General features: G+C 60.1%; 1 protein-coding gene across 1 annotated transcript; it reads left to right on the forward strand.

Moving 5' to 3' along the window:
- The first annotated feature begins 13713 nt into the window (after positions 1 to 13713).
- Positions 13714 to 15318, forward strand: LOC142987870 (uncharacterized). Its single transcript, XM_076136807.1, has one exon. It carries the CDS (start codon positions 13714 to 13716, stop codon positions 15316 to 15318), a length of 1605 nt encoding a protein of 534 aa, XP_075992922.1.
- Positions 15319 to 15802: the final 484 nt, after the last annotated feature.

Genomic DNA, 15802 nt, shown 5'->3' on the forward strand with positions numbered 1-15802 from the left:
GACTGAGTGAAGAGTCGCAGGCTCCTTACTGCTTTCCGCTCGGACAGCGTTGGCGTAGCTCAGCTGCGGTCTCTCCACCAGTAGATCCAGGCGTTCCCTATTTTCCTTCAAGATCCTATTATTTTCTTCCACTCTTTCCATCAAGGCCCTGACATTCTCCAGGGAGACGGAGCAGGCAGGGGGGGGATTATCCTTCCCTATCTGCTCCGTCACCCCGGTTCCCTCACTTTCTTCTCTTTCTGTCCCCCCTTCTACAGAGGACCCCGCTTCCGCCTCTTTAAAGAGTCTCATTAGGTGGCTGAGGGCCGCCTTTAGGGTCTCCTTTATGTCCCCCCTAAGGTTGCGAGACTCAGAGAGGGCCCTGTGCCCCTTGGCGAACCAAGAGTTGGCTTCCTCTCTTCGGCTCTTTGGGGGGCTCGTAGGTGAAATTTGGAGCCTGGAAGGAAGCTCTCCTTCCAGGCACCGTATGGGAGCCCGTTTCTTCTTGGTCACCGTAATGGTGGCCAAGGTTGGCATGTGTTTGGGAGACGGGGTTGTCACTGTAGTAGGGGGGGGCCTTCTTGTAGGGCTGGTAACCCTGGCAGGCTCCCGCTCGCCGACACTCCGTCTCGCGTTTTGTCCCGCGGGTCGGTCTGTCGGGCTGTTGGAGCCGGGATCTGCCTTCGATTTCGACACCCTTTTTACGGGCGTCCTGTCTAGGGAGTATTGTCCGAACATCCTTCCCTCTACTTACGCAAACCTCAGCTATACCTAAAGTCAAAGTTTTACGACTTTTGTTGCAGGTCGCGTGTGTTGCTGTCCAGCAGCTGTCAAGTTTCCCGATGCGAGATGTCGCTCAGGTGAGTTTGCGTAGGTGTGTGTCTCTGTGTGTGTACGTGTTTGGTTTTGAGTGTGTGTGTGCGCGTATGTGTGTGTGTGTGTATGTGTGTGAGTGTGAGGTAAATGTATGCGTATTGTGGATAGTGGTGTGAGTGCGTGAGAGTGCCCTCAGTCCAGGATGTGTTCTATATGTAAAGGGTATAGAACGGTCAGGAAGGGGGGATGGGGGGGAGGGGGCGAGGGAGGGGATGTCTAGATAGTGAGGGAATAGGGGTAGCTATCCGTCACGTCAAAAACCGGGTCAAAAATTTCGGACAAGATCCGGTTGTAAAGTCCCGGATTGTCCCGGGTGCCGGGATGAAGTCCCAGACAGGAAGAGGCGGTTGTCCAGGCTCTGCTCAGGTGACTGGAGCAAGTCCCGTTTAAATCGGGTCACTGGGGCCCGAGATATTGGACTTTGAAAAATTCAAGATGGCGGTCAAAATGGCCGCCACCAGGTTATGGTGCCAGTCGATCCGCCCGCTCCTGTCGAGCACTTCAGCGAAAATCCCGAGTCGCTACGACCACTGGGGCCGGAGTTATCGTCGATTTAAATTTTCAATATGGCAGCCAATATGGCTGCTTGTCAGCTGTCAGTTGGCTGTCAGAGCTGTCAAATTTTGACAGCTATTTTCAAATTGCTGTAACTCCGTCCTCCGTGGTCGCAGCGACACGGGGTTTCTTCCTGTAATATCGGCGTTTTGTGCCGCGTCTGGTAAAAATATTTTGGGGGATGCAACCCCAACCCTTACACATAAAGTAAAAAATTTTGCCGGTTTTTTCTTAATAACTTAAAAACTACTTAACCTAGAAACTTAATTTAACTTATATCTAACTATTCTAAGTAGCGCCTACAAGGCGACGGTGGAGCGGGGTTATAGCGACCACCCCTACTACCCCCACGTGTCAACCCCTAAAATTAAAAAATTTATAACTCGAAAACTACTGAACCGAAAAATCTGAAATTTTCAGGGGTTGTAGAGTCGGCAAATGCCTATCTAATGCTAATTAAAAAAGTGGGGGTCATAGATCTTAATTTTGAAAAATTTAATTTTGAAATTTGGAAAAAATTTGTAATCGCTATAACTCCGCCCTTACTTGAGTCCCGATGACGCGCGATGTGTCCCCTGTCTCGTCTCGGAGAGGCGCAGGCTGCGGCACTGCCAGATCCAGCCGCACTCCTCGGGATGGGTGACCACGTGCCCACGTGGTACTTGTTTTTCTGGCTTTTTCTCAGCCGTTTTCAGCCGGAAAATTCTGAAATTTCCCACGCAGGTAGTCCTCACCAAGGGCTTCGAGGGCACACTTTAAAAAGTGTAGGTCAAGGCGACTAATCGCGCGCCGCACGCACTTAAAGTTTTCAAATTTGCCACTTTTGCACTTTTTTGGTTATAACTTTTTAACCGTTTGTCCGTGACACTTAATTTTTTCACAGGCGTGTGCGCCTCACTGTTCCGCAACTTTTGGTGTATAACACTGGTATATTCGTGCACTTTTTACCACTTTTCCGAATTTTTGAAGCGGGAGCTCGACACACGCGTGGCGTTTGGGACGGCGGTTGGGTCGCTACTCGATTAGGTTAGGTTAGGTTAGGTTAGGTTAGGTTAGGTTAGGTTAGGTTAGGTTAGGTTAGGTTAGGTTAGGTTAGGTTAGGTTAGGTTAGGTTAGGTTAGGTTAGGTTAGGTTAGGTTAGGTTAGGTTAGGTTAGGTTAGGTTAGGTTAGGTTAGGTTAGGTTAGGTTAGGTTAGGTTAGGTTAGGTTAGGTTAGGTTAGGTTAGGTTAGGTTAGGTTAGGTTAGGTTAGGTTAGGTTAGGTTAGGTTAGGTTAGGTTAGGTTAGGTTAGGTTAGGTTAGGTTAGGTTAGGTTAGGTTAGGTTAGGTTAGGTTAGGTTAGGTTAGGTTAGGTTAGGTTAGGTTAGGTTAGGTTAGGTTAGGTTAGGTTAGGTTAGGTTAGGTTTGACCAGGTCAAGGTCCACCCAATCATCGCGGGCCCCGATGGAATGGGCTCGTGCATAGTCGAGTGTCCGGTGGCGGCCACCAAGACTATATCGAAGGCGGGCAAATTAATGATCGGATGGACCTCCGCAACGGTCCGATTACTAGAGCAGCGGCCTCTCCGCTGCTACAGGTGTTTAGGTGTTGGCCATACAAGGCCGACATGTCCCTCTCCCGTCGACCGCAGCAAAATATGCTTCCGGTGCGGCGAGGAGGGCCATAAAACTGCGGCCTGCAAATCCGCAACCATGCGGTGCAGCGTTTGTGCTGCGGCCGGAAAGCCGGCCGGACATTTAATGGGGGGGAGGCTTTGTGCTCCCCCCACGGTAAAAGGAAGGTCGGGCGTGGGGGCGTGGAGAGCTCCCACCGCCCCGACTCGACCAGTGAGGGCAGAAAGGGAGGCTAGCATGTCCGAATAATAATGGATTATAGTCGACATGCTAGCTTCCTACAGGCGAACCTCAACCACTGTGCGAGGGCACAGGATCTCCTCCTTCAATCCCTCGCGCAGTGGCAGGTACATGTGGCGGTGGCTTGCGAGCCATATTTCGTCCCCCCCCATTCTAACTGGGCCGGGGACCTCGACGGTTCGGTGGCGGTGGTGGTCCGGATGGATGCTGGCCCGCCTCTTATTGTCGTTGAAAGGGGGCCAGGGTATGTTGTGGTCAGCTGGCGGGAGTACACCATTGTTGGGGTGTACTTCTCCCCCAACCGCTCCCTGGCAGAGCTCGAGACGTTCCTGGACTCTGTCAGGGCGGCAGTATCTCGCAGGTCGCCGGGGTCTATCTTAGTCCTCGGTGACTTCAACGCGAAGTCCCGGGCGTGGGGCTGCCCCGTCACGGACGGGAGGGGGGAGGCGGTCCAGGTATGGGGACTCCTCTCCGGGCTGTCCCTGCTTAACTCGGGGACAGTCCACACCTGCGTGCGGCACAACGGGGGGTCTATTGTGGACCTCTCCTTTGCCACTCCTGCAGTCGCGCGCAGGGTGGTCGGATGGAGGGTGGAGGAGTATGTTGAGACCCTATCTGACCACTTGTACATCAGATTTGTGGTCTCCCCTCCCTCGGGAAGTGCAGCGAGTGGGCAGCGGCCCGTCAGCACCTTCCCCAGGTGGAACTTGGGCCGGCTCGACAAGGAGCTGGCGGAGGAGGCGGCCATCGTCCACCGATGGCTCGCCCCCAGGACGGAGGAGGGAGCCGACACGGAGGTGTTGGCCGGCCGGATGCACACCATCCTCACCGAGGTATGTGATTCGGCCATGCCGAGGGCGCGACGTCGACCACCACGCAAGTCCGTTTACTGGTGGACCCCGGAGATAGCCGAGCTGAGACAATTGGCCAACGGAGCCCGAAGAGCGCACGCCCGATGTCGGACACGCAACCGACGAGCTCCGGACCGGGAGGGAGCCGAAACCGAACTGGCGGAATTGCGGGAGCAGTACCGAGCTGCCAAGCGCGCCCTACAACTGGCCATAAGCCAAGCCAAATCGGCCGCCTTTGAGGAGATCCTGGCGGACCTAGACAGAGACCCGTGGGGGCGTCCCTACCGAGCGGCTCGGAAGAAGTTACGCAACCTTGGCGCCCCGTTAACGGAGACCCTACAGCCGGATCTTCTCGGCAGGGTGGTGGGCGAACTGTTCCCCAATTCGCCAGGACACACGCCCCCGGTGATGGCTCCTCCTACTCCGGAGCCCGCAGAGGAAGAGGCTCCCCCCTCAATTTCAGAGGGAGAGATGGAGCTGGCCCTGGACCGCCTTCGTGGCAGAAAAACGGCTCCGGGACCTGACGGCGTTCCGGGACGAGTGCTGACAGTCGCGCTCAAACATCTGGGAGAACAGCTTCGGGGACTCTTCAACGCATGTTTCAGCAGGGGAGAGTTCCCGAAACAATGGAAGGTCGGACGTCTGTGCCTACTCCCGAAAGGGGGAGATCGACCACCTGATTCCCCCTCGGCGTACAGGCCAATTGTTTTGCTGGACGAGACGGGCAAGTTGCTGGAGAAGATCATCGCATCTCGTCTCGTCCAGCACTTGGAGACGGTTGGGCCCCAGCTTTCGGAGGCCCAGTATGGTTTTAGGGCAGGACGGTCAACATTAGACGCCTTAACAGCCCTGAAGGAGTCCAGCAAAGGAGCGGTCGCGGCTGGAGATGTCGTCCTGGGGGTATCGTTGGATGTGGCAAACGCCTTCAACAGCATTCCGTTTGAGACCATCATGGAGGCACTCCGGTACCATGGGGTGCCCTCCTACCTCCGGAAGCTGTTGGGGGCATACCTCCGGGACAGGGAGATAGTTTGGGAGGGTCGAGACGGACGGAAGTATGCGCGCCGAATGACGTGCGGTGTTCCACAGGGGTCGGTTCTGGGTCCGACCCTGTGGAACATCGGATATGATTGGCTCCTTCGGGGGCCGGTACCTCCCGGAGCGGAGGTGATAGGATACGCGGACGACACCTTCGTCGCTGCCCGGGGCGGGTCCTATGAGGAGGCGGCGCGGCTGGCCACAATCGCCGTGTCTTTGGTGGTGGACCGGCTCGCACTTTTGGGCTTGAGGGTCTCCTTATCTAAGACAGAGGCCCTCCTATTTCACGGACCGCGGAGGGGACCTCCCCCGGACGCGCGTATTGTCGTCCAGGGAGTGGAGGTGCCGGTGAGGGCCCAACTCAAGTATCTGGGCCTCACCCTGGATGGACGGTGGAACTTCGGGGCCCACTTTACACAAATCGCCCCGAAGCTAATCGCCGCAGCGGCCGCTTTAGGTCGGCTGCTGCCTAATTTGGGGGGCCCAGGCTCGGCCTGCCGGCGCCTTTATACCGGCATCGTCCGAAGCATGGCGCTGTACGGTGCCCCCGTGTGGGCGGATGCACTCACCGCTAAAAACTTAGTGTTGTTGAGGAGACCCCAGAGGGTGATAGCGGTGAGAGCGATCAGGGGGTACCGTACGATATCGTGGACGGCGGCCACCCTTTTGGCGGGCGACCCCCCCTGGGAACTTCAGGCAGGGGTCTTGGCGCGGGTGTATGCCTGCAAAGTTGAGGCGAGAGATCGAGGCGAACGGCCAGATTTTGACGACGTGAGGAGGATAAGATCAGAGGCGCAAACGGACCTGGTCAGAAGATGGGACGAACAATTGCGGTCCCCAGTCGCCGGCCGGGACACGGTGGAGGCGATTCAGCCAGACCTGTCCCGTTGGTTGAGTAGGAAGTGGGGGGTTCTGTCCTTCCGGCTGGTGCAGGTACTTACCGGACACGGTTGTTTCGGCAAGTACCTGCACCAGATTGCGGGCCGGGAACCATCACCGGTTTGCCACGAATGTGGTGCGCAGCAAGATACAGCGCACCACACACTGGTTGAGTGCGCGGCCTGGGGGCCGCAGAGGCACGCCATGTCGGCGTTCGTGGAGGGGGACCTCTCGCTAACTAACGTGATCAGCTCGATGCTGAATAGCGAGGGGTCCTGGAGGGCGGTGGCCACCTTCTGCGAGTCAGTCATTTCGCAGAAGGAGGCCGCGGAGCGGGATCGTGAGGCGTCTTCCTCCGACCCGCGCCGCCAGCGGAGGCGGGGTGTAAGAAGAAGGAGGTACGCGCACCTCCTCCCCCCGCCGTAGTAGAGTAGGAGTAGTTGTGGGGCCACCTGGTCCGGGAGAGGGCAGTCTGCCACCTCCGGGCTCGGTGGCCGGTGCGGATTATACCGGAGGCCGGGACATACTGCGCATCTGCGCGCAGTCTGTCCCGGCCTCCGAAGGCCCTCTTCGGCCGGCGAACTCGGGGGAGTTTTCTGGCCATTGCACGAGGGGGCATGTGGAGGGACGGCACCAGTGTGTTGCGGTGTCGTCCCACACTGTGGACGGGTCCGTTGATGGACAGCCGCGTCGGGGCTGCGGTTGCGTGCTTTAAGCGATCCCGCAGCCTCGACATTATGCGGAGGAGGAAGCAACACCTCGGTGGTTTAGTGGGTAGGCCTAGCCCTTCTGGTTCGGAGAGCCCCACATACCCCAGCGCTCCCCCGGGCGCTGGGGATGCAATTTAATGCATTAACCGAGTTAAAAAAAAAAAAAAAAAAAAAAAAAGGTTAGGTTAGGTTTCACGGTGTATATAGGGTTACCCAGGTACAGGGGGCTCTGCCTGGGTGGACGGTTTATTTCCCCCACACTCGTGGGATTTACATGGATAATTCTTTAAATAATAAAATTGTGGACGGTAGTGTTGTGGTGGACGATGTCCCGGGTGGGGACGGGGATCTCTTCAAGCGTCCTATGACGCCTGGCGAGACCCAAAAAACTGGGGAAGGCCGTTCATCGGCCCGCTCCCCAATCTTTGATGGCTCTTCTGCCAAGAAAGGCAGTCGAAATCGCTCGTCAAGTCGGGGCAGCGTCGCTGCAGACCCGCTTGACGAGCCTCCTGATGAACGACGCTCGCTCTTCCGGCGTCCATCGGTGACCGGCAGCGAGTCAGGCCGGGACTCATGGGGAGTCTCATCCTCCGGCGGCACTCTCAAATTTAGGAGGGCACGGCAGGATGCCAGTGAACCTGACGGGGGCTCGGCTACCAGCGAGGGCAAAGGCCGCAAACGGCCCGTCTCAGTCGCGAGCGATGGTGCCGAACCCCAATTGGCTGAGACGCCGCGCAGAAGCGGCAAGAAAAAGAGAGGGAAGGCGCGAACGCCTCCCTCCAGCGAGTGTACCGGCTTCAACCGTGCCATGTCCGGGTCAACAACAAGTATGGACATGGCCGGAAGTGCCGACGAGGGAGTTGCCCTCGTAACACAGCCGAGGCCCTCTGACCGGGAGCTCGAGGAGCTCCCGACGACTGACATAGCCGCGATTATGTCACGGCACATGGACGCCGTCCGCCAGGTCGCGGACCGCTCGGGGAACCTGAAGGGCACTTTTGTGAAGGCCCTCAAGGATGCGGAGAGAGAGGTCCGGCGGGCGGTGTCAGAGCTCAGCCGCCGGAATTCATCCGTGGAGAACCTGGCCCTGAAGGCGGTGAACCACCGCCTTAACCTAAAGGTGGACTTCCTCACCAAAGAGGTTGCGGCCCTCAAAGAGGTGGTGAACACCCTCCCGGCACCCCTCAGGGCGATGGAAGCGGCGTCCGCGCAGGAGTCGGACTTTGACCGACGGATGGCGGACTTCCGCCTGTTCATGGACGCCCGCTTTGGGGCAATCGAGGCACGGCTCCCGCCGGAACCTCGCCTGCGCCCCCCGCTGGCAGCAGACAGGGCAAGAGAGGCGGCGCAGATGTCACCCGCCTCGGATGTCGCTGTCCCCCCGCCGCAAGCCCCAGTTCCTTCTTCAGCCCCCCCAGCTTCCACTGGGGGAGCCAAGGGCAAGGCAAAAAAGAAGGGGAAGGGCAAGGGCAAAAAATCTGCCCCAACTCCCGCCCCAAGTCAGGCTGCCGCGGGCCCCTCAGCGGCCCCACCGGTCCCACCACCTCTTTTAGAGGGGTGGAACGTCGTGGCGCGAAAACGCCCCAACAAGGGGAAGAAGTCTGCCGCGCCGGTCCAGGCGCCGGCTGCCTCCTCAACGCAGGCTTCCAAGAAGCAGGAGAAGTCGGCGGTCCCGCTGCGCCCTCCGGCGACGGCAGCGATTATAGTCACGCTGTCGCAGGATGCCGTCACACGGGGGGTCACTTACGCCGAAATGATCGCCAGGGCGAAAAGTAATATCGTCCTGGCCGATCACGGCATTGGCGGGATCGCCAAAATCAGCGCAGCCGCGACCGGCGCGCGGAAATTCGAAATCCCCGGGCCAAATGCCGACGAGAAGGCGGACTCCCTCGCTGCAAAAATGAGGGAGGTCCTGGGGGGTGACGCAATTGTGTCCAGACCCGTGAAGTGCGCGGACATGCGCGTCCAGGGTCTGGACGACTCGGTTACCCCCGAAGAGGTAGCCCGGGCCATATCACGCACCGGCGGATGCCCGGTTGATGCCGTGAAGGTTGGCGCGGTCCGCAGTGGCCCGCGAGGCGAGGGGTCGGCCTGGGTCAAATGCCCGATCCCGGCTGCGAAGAGAGTCGCAGACGCCGGAAGGCTATTGGTGGGATGGGTCTCGGCACGAATCCATGTGGCCGAGCCCCGACAGATGAGATGCTTCCGGTGCCTGGGCGTCGGTCATGCCCGGGCCGTCTGCGACTCGGAAGTCGACCGCAGCGACATTTGTTACCGCTGCGGTCAGGCGGGCCATAAAGCGGCCCAGTGCTCCGCCAAGCCACGGTGCATTCTATGCGCACAGGCGAAGTTGCCGGCGGAGCACCGCCTTGGGGGACCCTCATGTAAGGCCCCCAAGGCCAAGAAGAAGAAGGGGGGCAAGGCCCCCCAAAATTCGGGGGGCAAGGCCCCCCAGACTAAGAGCGGCCAGCCGTCAGCTGGGGAGGCGATGGAGCTCGGCAAATAATGGCCGAGATTCGCCTCCTCCAAGCGAACCTCAACCACTGCGCCGCAGCTCAGGATCTTCTTCTCCAGAGCATGGCGCAGTGGTTGATAAATGTGGCTATAGTCTCCGAGCCATACATGGTCCCGGCCCGTGACAACTGGGTCGGGGACCGAACGGGCTCGGTGGCCTTAATAAGGTTGGCGTCCCATAGCTCCCCGCCCTTCGAAAAAGTAGCGAAGGGTCGTGGATGCGTGGCGGCGTCAACGGGATCTTTGACGGTGGTCGCGTGCTACTGCTCTCCGAACTGTGCCCTATCTGACTTCGAGCAATTTCTTCTTGAGGTGTCGAGGCTCGTCAGATGGGCACAGCCCTCCCCCGTTCTTGTGGCCGGGGACTTCAACGCCAAGTCTACGGCGTGGGGTTCTCCGGCAACCGATGTTAGGGGTGAGGCGCTGGAAGAATGGGCCATTTCGCTCGGGTTGGTTCTGTCCAACCGGGGCTCGGTCGATACGTGCGTGCGGCAGCAGGGCGGCTCAATTGTGGACTTGACGTTCACCAACGCCGCCCTAGCACGCCGTGTCCAGGACTGGGAAGTGCTGGAGGAGGTCGAGACGGCTTCCGATCACCGATACATCCGGTATCGGATTCTCCCTCCTTCGGCGAACCCGAACAGTCCGGGTCGGGCCCCTCGCGGGGCCAGCCCGAGGTGGGTGCTGGGGCGACTCGACCGCGACCTACTGGTCGAAGCCGCCCTGGTACAGTCCTGGAGTCCAGCGCCTGAGGGTCCGGCTGACGTGGAGGCGGAGGCTCAATGGCTCGCGGACGCTATGTCGCGCGTTTGCGACGCGTCAATGCCGCGGGCCCGCCCCTCCCCTCCCAGACGTCAGGTGTACTGGTGGTCGCCAGAGATCGCGCAGATCCGTCAAGACTGCGTGATCGCAAGACGCCGGTACGCCCGTAGCCGGCGCCGTCGCCGTAATGAGGCCCGTGAGGCCGAATTATATGCCGCCTACAGGGACTGTCGTCGTGCCCTGTCGGTGGCCGTTGCAGAGGCCAAAATCAGGGCCTGGGAGGAGTTCCTGGGGACCCTAGATCGGGACCCCTGGGGGCGGCCATACCAGATGGTGCGTGCAAAATTGCGCCCCTGGGAGCCCCCGGTGACGGAAAGTCTCCACCCCGTGTTCCTGGAGCAGGTATTAACTAGCCTGTTTCCGGACCGGGGGGAACATCCTCCCCCGTTTGCGGCGGCGGCGGATTCGGAGAGCAGTAGCATCGAAGTGACGGAGGAAGCAGTCGCGCCCGAAGTCACCTTGGACGAGTTGCACCGGGCGGTGGATAGGCTAAAAGGCCGCAACACCGCTCCGGGGCCCGACGGAATTCCTGGTCGGGCATGGGTATTGGCTCTACCCAACGCACTCGAATCCAGGGTGATGTGGCTGTTTTCCTCGTGCCTGGCGCAGGGTCAATTTCCCCGTAAGTGGAGGACGGGACGGTTGACCCTGCTGAAGAAGGAGGGACGCCCGCCAGATTCGGCGTCGGCCTTTCGTCCCATAGTGTTGCTCGACGAGGTGGGCAAACTCTTTGAGCGCCTTTTGGCAGCCCGCCTCACGGAGCACTTGATGGGACCAGGACCGGACCTCTGTGAAACACAGTTTGGTTTTCGTCGTGGCCGGTCCACGGTCGACGCGATCTCGCGGGTGAGGTCTCTCGTTGGGGGTGCAGTGGAAGGTCGAGGGGTGGTCGTGGCGGTGTCTCTTGACATCGCCAACGCTTTCAACACTATTCCCTGGAGCTGCATCCTCGCTGCGCTCAGCCACCACCGCGTGCCGGAGTACCTGCGGAGAGTCTTGTCATCTTATCTCTCCGACAGGTCCGTAACGTATCCCACGCGGGATGGGTGGCGCCGGAGGGTCGTCAAGTGCGGTGTTCCGCAGGGGTCAGTTCTTGGTCCGACCCTATGGAACATCGCCTACGATTGGGTGCTGCGGGAACCACTCGTGGCGGGGGTCGACGTGACTTGCTACGCCGACGATACCCTCGTCACGGCCCGCGGCAATACATACCCGGAGGCGGCCCTCTTGGCCACGACCGGCGTCGCCGAAGTAGTCAGTAGAATTCGGCGCCTAGGGCTAGTGGTAGCCCTAGAGAAATCCGAGGCCATTTGCTTCCACGGGCCTCGGAAAGCGCCGCCGGTCGGAGCGCAGCTAGTGGTGGGCGGAGTTTCCATCAGCGTCGGTCAGACGATGCGGTATCTGGGCATCGTTCTGGACAGCAGGTGGAACTTTCGGGAGCACTTCCGTCGCCTCGCGCCCAAACTTGTCGGGGCTGCGGGGGCATTGGGAAGACTGCTGCCGAACCTGGGGGGACCCTCGGGCGCATGCCGTCGTCTTTACACCGGCGTTGTGCGTTCGATGGCTCTCTACGGGGCGCCCATCTGGGTGGATGCCCTGAATCGCCGGAATATTGCGGTCCTCCAAAGACCGCAGCGAGTGATGGCGATCAGGGCCATACGGGGATACGTGACCGTCAGCTTTGAGGCGGCATGTGTCCTCGCCGGGACTCCCCCGTGGGACCTCGAGGCTCGTGCCCTGGCGGAACGCTACCGCCAGGTGAGAGCAGGGGAGGTCGAGGGGACCGGATCGCTGCAAACGGGGGCAATGGCGCGGCGTCAGTTCCGCGCCGAAATCCTCCGGCAGTGGTCCGAGCGGTTGGAGGAGCCAAGCGCCGGTGTTCTGACCATCGGCGCTATCCGACCGGTCCTGGATCGGTGGGTCAACAGGCGGCACGGTACGATGACCTTCCGGCTGACGCAGGTCCTCTCCGGACACGGCTGCTTCGGGAGGTACCTGTGTCGGATAGCCGGCAGAGAGGCATCGATGGCTTGCCATCATTGCGGCTGCGCCGAGGACACGGCCGGACACACACTCGCCGTGTGTTCGGCGTGGTCAGGGCCACGTGCGGCGCTAGTTGACGCCACCGGAGCCGATCTGTCGCTCTCGGCCATATGCCAGGCCATGGTCGACAGCGACGAGGCATGGAGCGCAATGGTCACCTTCTGCGAAGAGGTGATCCAGCGCAAGGAGGAAGCGGAGCGGGTCAGAGAGCTAGATCCTCTAGCTGACCCAATCCGACGACGCCGCGTCGGGCGCAGGCGTGCGGCGCATGAGCGCCGTCTTCCTCCTTAACGGGGACCTCCGGGCGGCGGATATGGGACATCCGTCGTCCACAGGAGTGGTGAGGTTCCCCGGTAGGTGATGGGCGGGTGGTGTCACGTCCATCGTCTCTGGTGTTTGATGCCGTCACTATCCACCCAGACAGCATCACCCAAGGAAGGGCCCCCGTGGTGGGGCAAGCCGCGCATGGCGTGCGTCTTGCGGTGCTTGCGTATAGCGGTTATCCCGGCGCACGTCGTAGCGGAAGCGGTTGGACACCCGTCAGGTGTTTTAGTGGGCTCTCTCGGTGGACCACATACCCCGTTTGCGCCGTCCCAGCGCAGCGGGGACCTAGCCGGTGGGTCGTCCCTCTACAGCGACCCCGAATGGTTTCCCTGACGGAAAAAAAAAAAAAAAAAAAAAAAAAAAGGTTAGGTTAGGTTAGGTTAGGTTAGGTTAGGTTAGGTTAGGTTAGGTTAGGTTAGGTTAGGTTAGGTTAGGTTAGGTTAGGTTAGGTTAGGTTAGGTTAGGTTAGGTTAGGTTAGGTTAGGTTAGGTTAGGTTAGGTTAGGTTAGGTTAGGTTAGGTTAGGTTAGGTTTACCCAGGTACAGGGGGCTCTGCCTGGGTGGACGGATTATTTCCCCCACACTCGTGGGATTAATATGGATAAATCTTTAAATATTAACTTTTTGGATGGTGGTGAGGTGGACGATGTCCCTGGTGGGGACGGGGGTACGTTCAAGCGTCCTGCGACGCCTGGCGGTACCCAAAAATTGGGGGGAGGCCGTTCATCGGCCGGCTCCCCAATCTTCGATGGCTCTTCTGCCAAAAAGGGCAGTCTTAGAAGCCGCTCGTCGAGTCGGGGCAGCGTCGCTGCAGACCCGCTAGACGAGCCTTGTGACGAACGCCGCTCGTTCTTCCGACGTCCGTCAATAACCGGAAGCGAGTCGGGAAGGGAGGGGGTCTCTTCCTCGGGCGGAACCCTTAAGTTCAGAAGGGGGCGCCAGGAAAACAGCGAACCCGACGGTGGTTCGACTGACAGGGGGGGCAAAGGCCGCAAACGACCGGTTTCAGTCGTTAGCGATGGCGGTGAACCCCTAATTGCCGACACGCCGCGTAAAAGCGGAAAAAAGAGGAGAGGGAAGGCGCGAACGCCTCCCTCAGGTCAGGGTATTGACCTCAACCGTGCCATGTCCGGGTCTACGACCGATATGGACATAGCCGGGAGTGCCGGGGAGGGATCCACCGTGCCGGGGAGGGATCCACCCTCCGAATGCCAGTGGGTCCGTCGGAGCGAGACCTCGAGGAGCTGCCCGCGACGGATATTGCCGACATAATGTTGCGGCATATGGAAGTGGTCCGCTACGTCGCGGACCGCTCCTTAAATTTGAAGGGCACCTTCGTTAAGTCCTTGAAGGACGCGGAGAGGGAGGTCCGGCGGGCGGCGTCCGAGCTCAGTCGCCGGTCCGCCACCGTGGAGAACATGACCCTGAACGCCACGAACCGCCGCCTTAATATTAAGGTAGACCTCCTCACCAAGGAGGTAGCGGCGCTCAGGCAGGTGGTGGAGTCAATCCCGGCACCCTCTACGGTGGTTGAAGCGGGATCAGGATCGGAGTCGGAGTTCGACCGACGAATGGCGGAAATCCGCTTCTTTTTAGATGCCCGCCTCGGGGCAATCGAAGCCCGGCTTCCGCCGGAGCCTCGTCTGCGCCCCCCATTAGCGGCGGACAAAGCAAGAGGGGTGGTGCAGCAAACACCCGCCCCAGAAGCCGCCGTCCCAACGTCGAAGGCCCCTTCGACCTCTGCCCCTTCTTCGGCCCCCCCAGCTTCCACTGGAGGAGCCAAGGGCAAGTCGAGAAGGAAGGGGAAGGGGAAGAAATCGGGGGGTGGGTCTGTGCCACCTCCCGCCCCAGCTCCTGCCTCGAGTCAGGCTGCCGGTGGCTCCTCTACGGCCCCATCGGTCCCACCACCCCTTACAGAGGGGTGGAACGTCGTGGCGCGCAAAGGCCCCAAAAAGGGGAAGAAGGCTGCCGCACCGGCTCAGACACCGGTTGCCACCTCAACGCAGCCCCCCCTTAAGAGGCAGGAAAAGTCGGTGGTCCCGTTACGCCCCCCCACGACGGCTGCGATTATACTCACAGTATCGCAGGATGCCGTCGCGCGGGGGGTCACCTACGCCGAGGTGATCGCCAGGGCGAAGAAGGACATCGTCCTGGCGGATCACGGTATAAACGGGATCGCCAAAATCTGTGCCGCCGCGACCGGCGCACGGAAATTGGAGATCCCCGGGCCGAACGCCGAGGAAAAGGCGGACTCCCTCGCAACTAAATTGAGGGAGGTCCTGGGTGGTGACGCAATCGTGTCCAGACCCGTGAAGTGCGCGGACATGCGCGTCCAGGGTCTGGACGACTCGGTCACCCCCGAAGAAGTGGCCCGGGCAATTTCGCGCGTCGGAGGATGCCCAGTTGAGGCGGTGAAAGTTGGCGCGGTCCGCAGTGGCCCGCGAGGTGAGGGATCGGCCTGGGCAAAATGCCCAATCCCGGCTGCCAAGAGAGTCGCAGACGCCGGAAGGTTGTTGGTGGGGTGGGTGTCGGCCCGTATTCATGTGGCCGAACCCAGACAGATGAGGTGCTTCCGGTGCCTGGGCGTCGGACATGCCCGGGCCGTCTGCGACTCGGACGTCGACCGTAGCGACATCTGCTATCGCTGCGGTAAGGCGGGCCACAAAGCGGGCCAGTGCTCCGCCGCGCCACGGTGCATTCTCTGCGCACAGGCGAAGTTGCCGGCGGAACACCGTCTTGGGGGACCCTCATGTAAGGCCCCCAAGGCTAAGAAGAAGAGGGGGGGCAAGGCCCCCCAAAATTCGGGGGGCAAGGCCCCCCAGACTAAGAGCGGCCAGCCGTCATCAGCTGGGGAGGCGATGGAGCTCGGCAAATAATGGCCGAGATTCGCCTCCTCCAAGCGAACCTCAACCACTGCGCCGCAGCTCAGGACCTTCTGCTCCAAAGCATGGCGCAGTGGTTGATGAACGTGGCTATAATATCTGAGCCATATATGGTCCCGGCCCGTGACAACTGGGTCGGGGACCGAACGGGCTCAGTAGCCCTACTGAGATTGGCGTCCCACGGCTCCCCGCCCTTCGAAAAAGTAGCGAAGGGTCGTGGATGCGTGGCGGCGTCAATAGGATCTTTGACGGTGGTCGCGTGCTACTGCTCTCCGAACTGTGCCCTATCTGACTTCGAGCAATTTCTTCTTGAGGTGTCGTCGCTCGTCAGATGGGCACAGCCCTCCCCCGTTCTTGTGGCCGGGGACTTCAACGCCAAATCCACGGCGTGGGGTTCTCCGGCAACCGATGTTAGGGGTGAGGCGCTGGAAGAATGGGCCATTTCGCTCGGGTTGGTTCTGTCCAACCGGGGCTCGGT

Source organism: Anticarsia gemmatalis, chromosome 4, assembly GCF_050436995.1.
Source record: "Anticarsia gemmatalis isolate Benzon Research Colony breed Stoneville strain chromosome 4, ilAntGemm2 primary, whole genome shotgun sequence".
Taxonomy (NCBI): domain Eukaryota; kingdom Metazoa; phylum Arthropoda; class Insecta; order Lepidoptera; family Erebidae; genus Anticarsia; species Anticarsia gemmatalis.

What these genes read in the sequence shown, in the direction of transcription:
- LOC142987870 (XM_076136807.1), top strand. Translation starts at nt 13,714, where the DNA reads ATGTTGCGGCATATGGAAGTGGTCCGCTACGTCGCGGACCGCTCCTTA.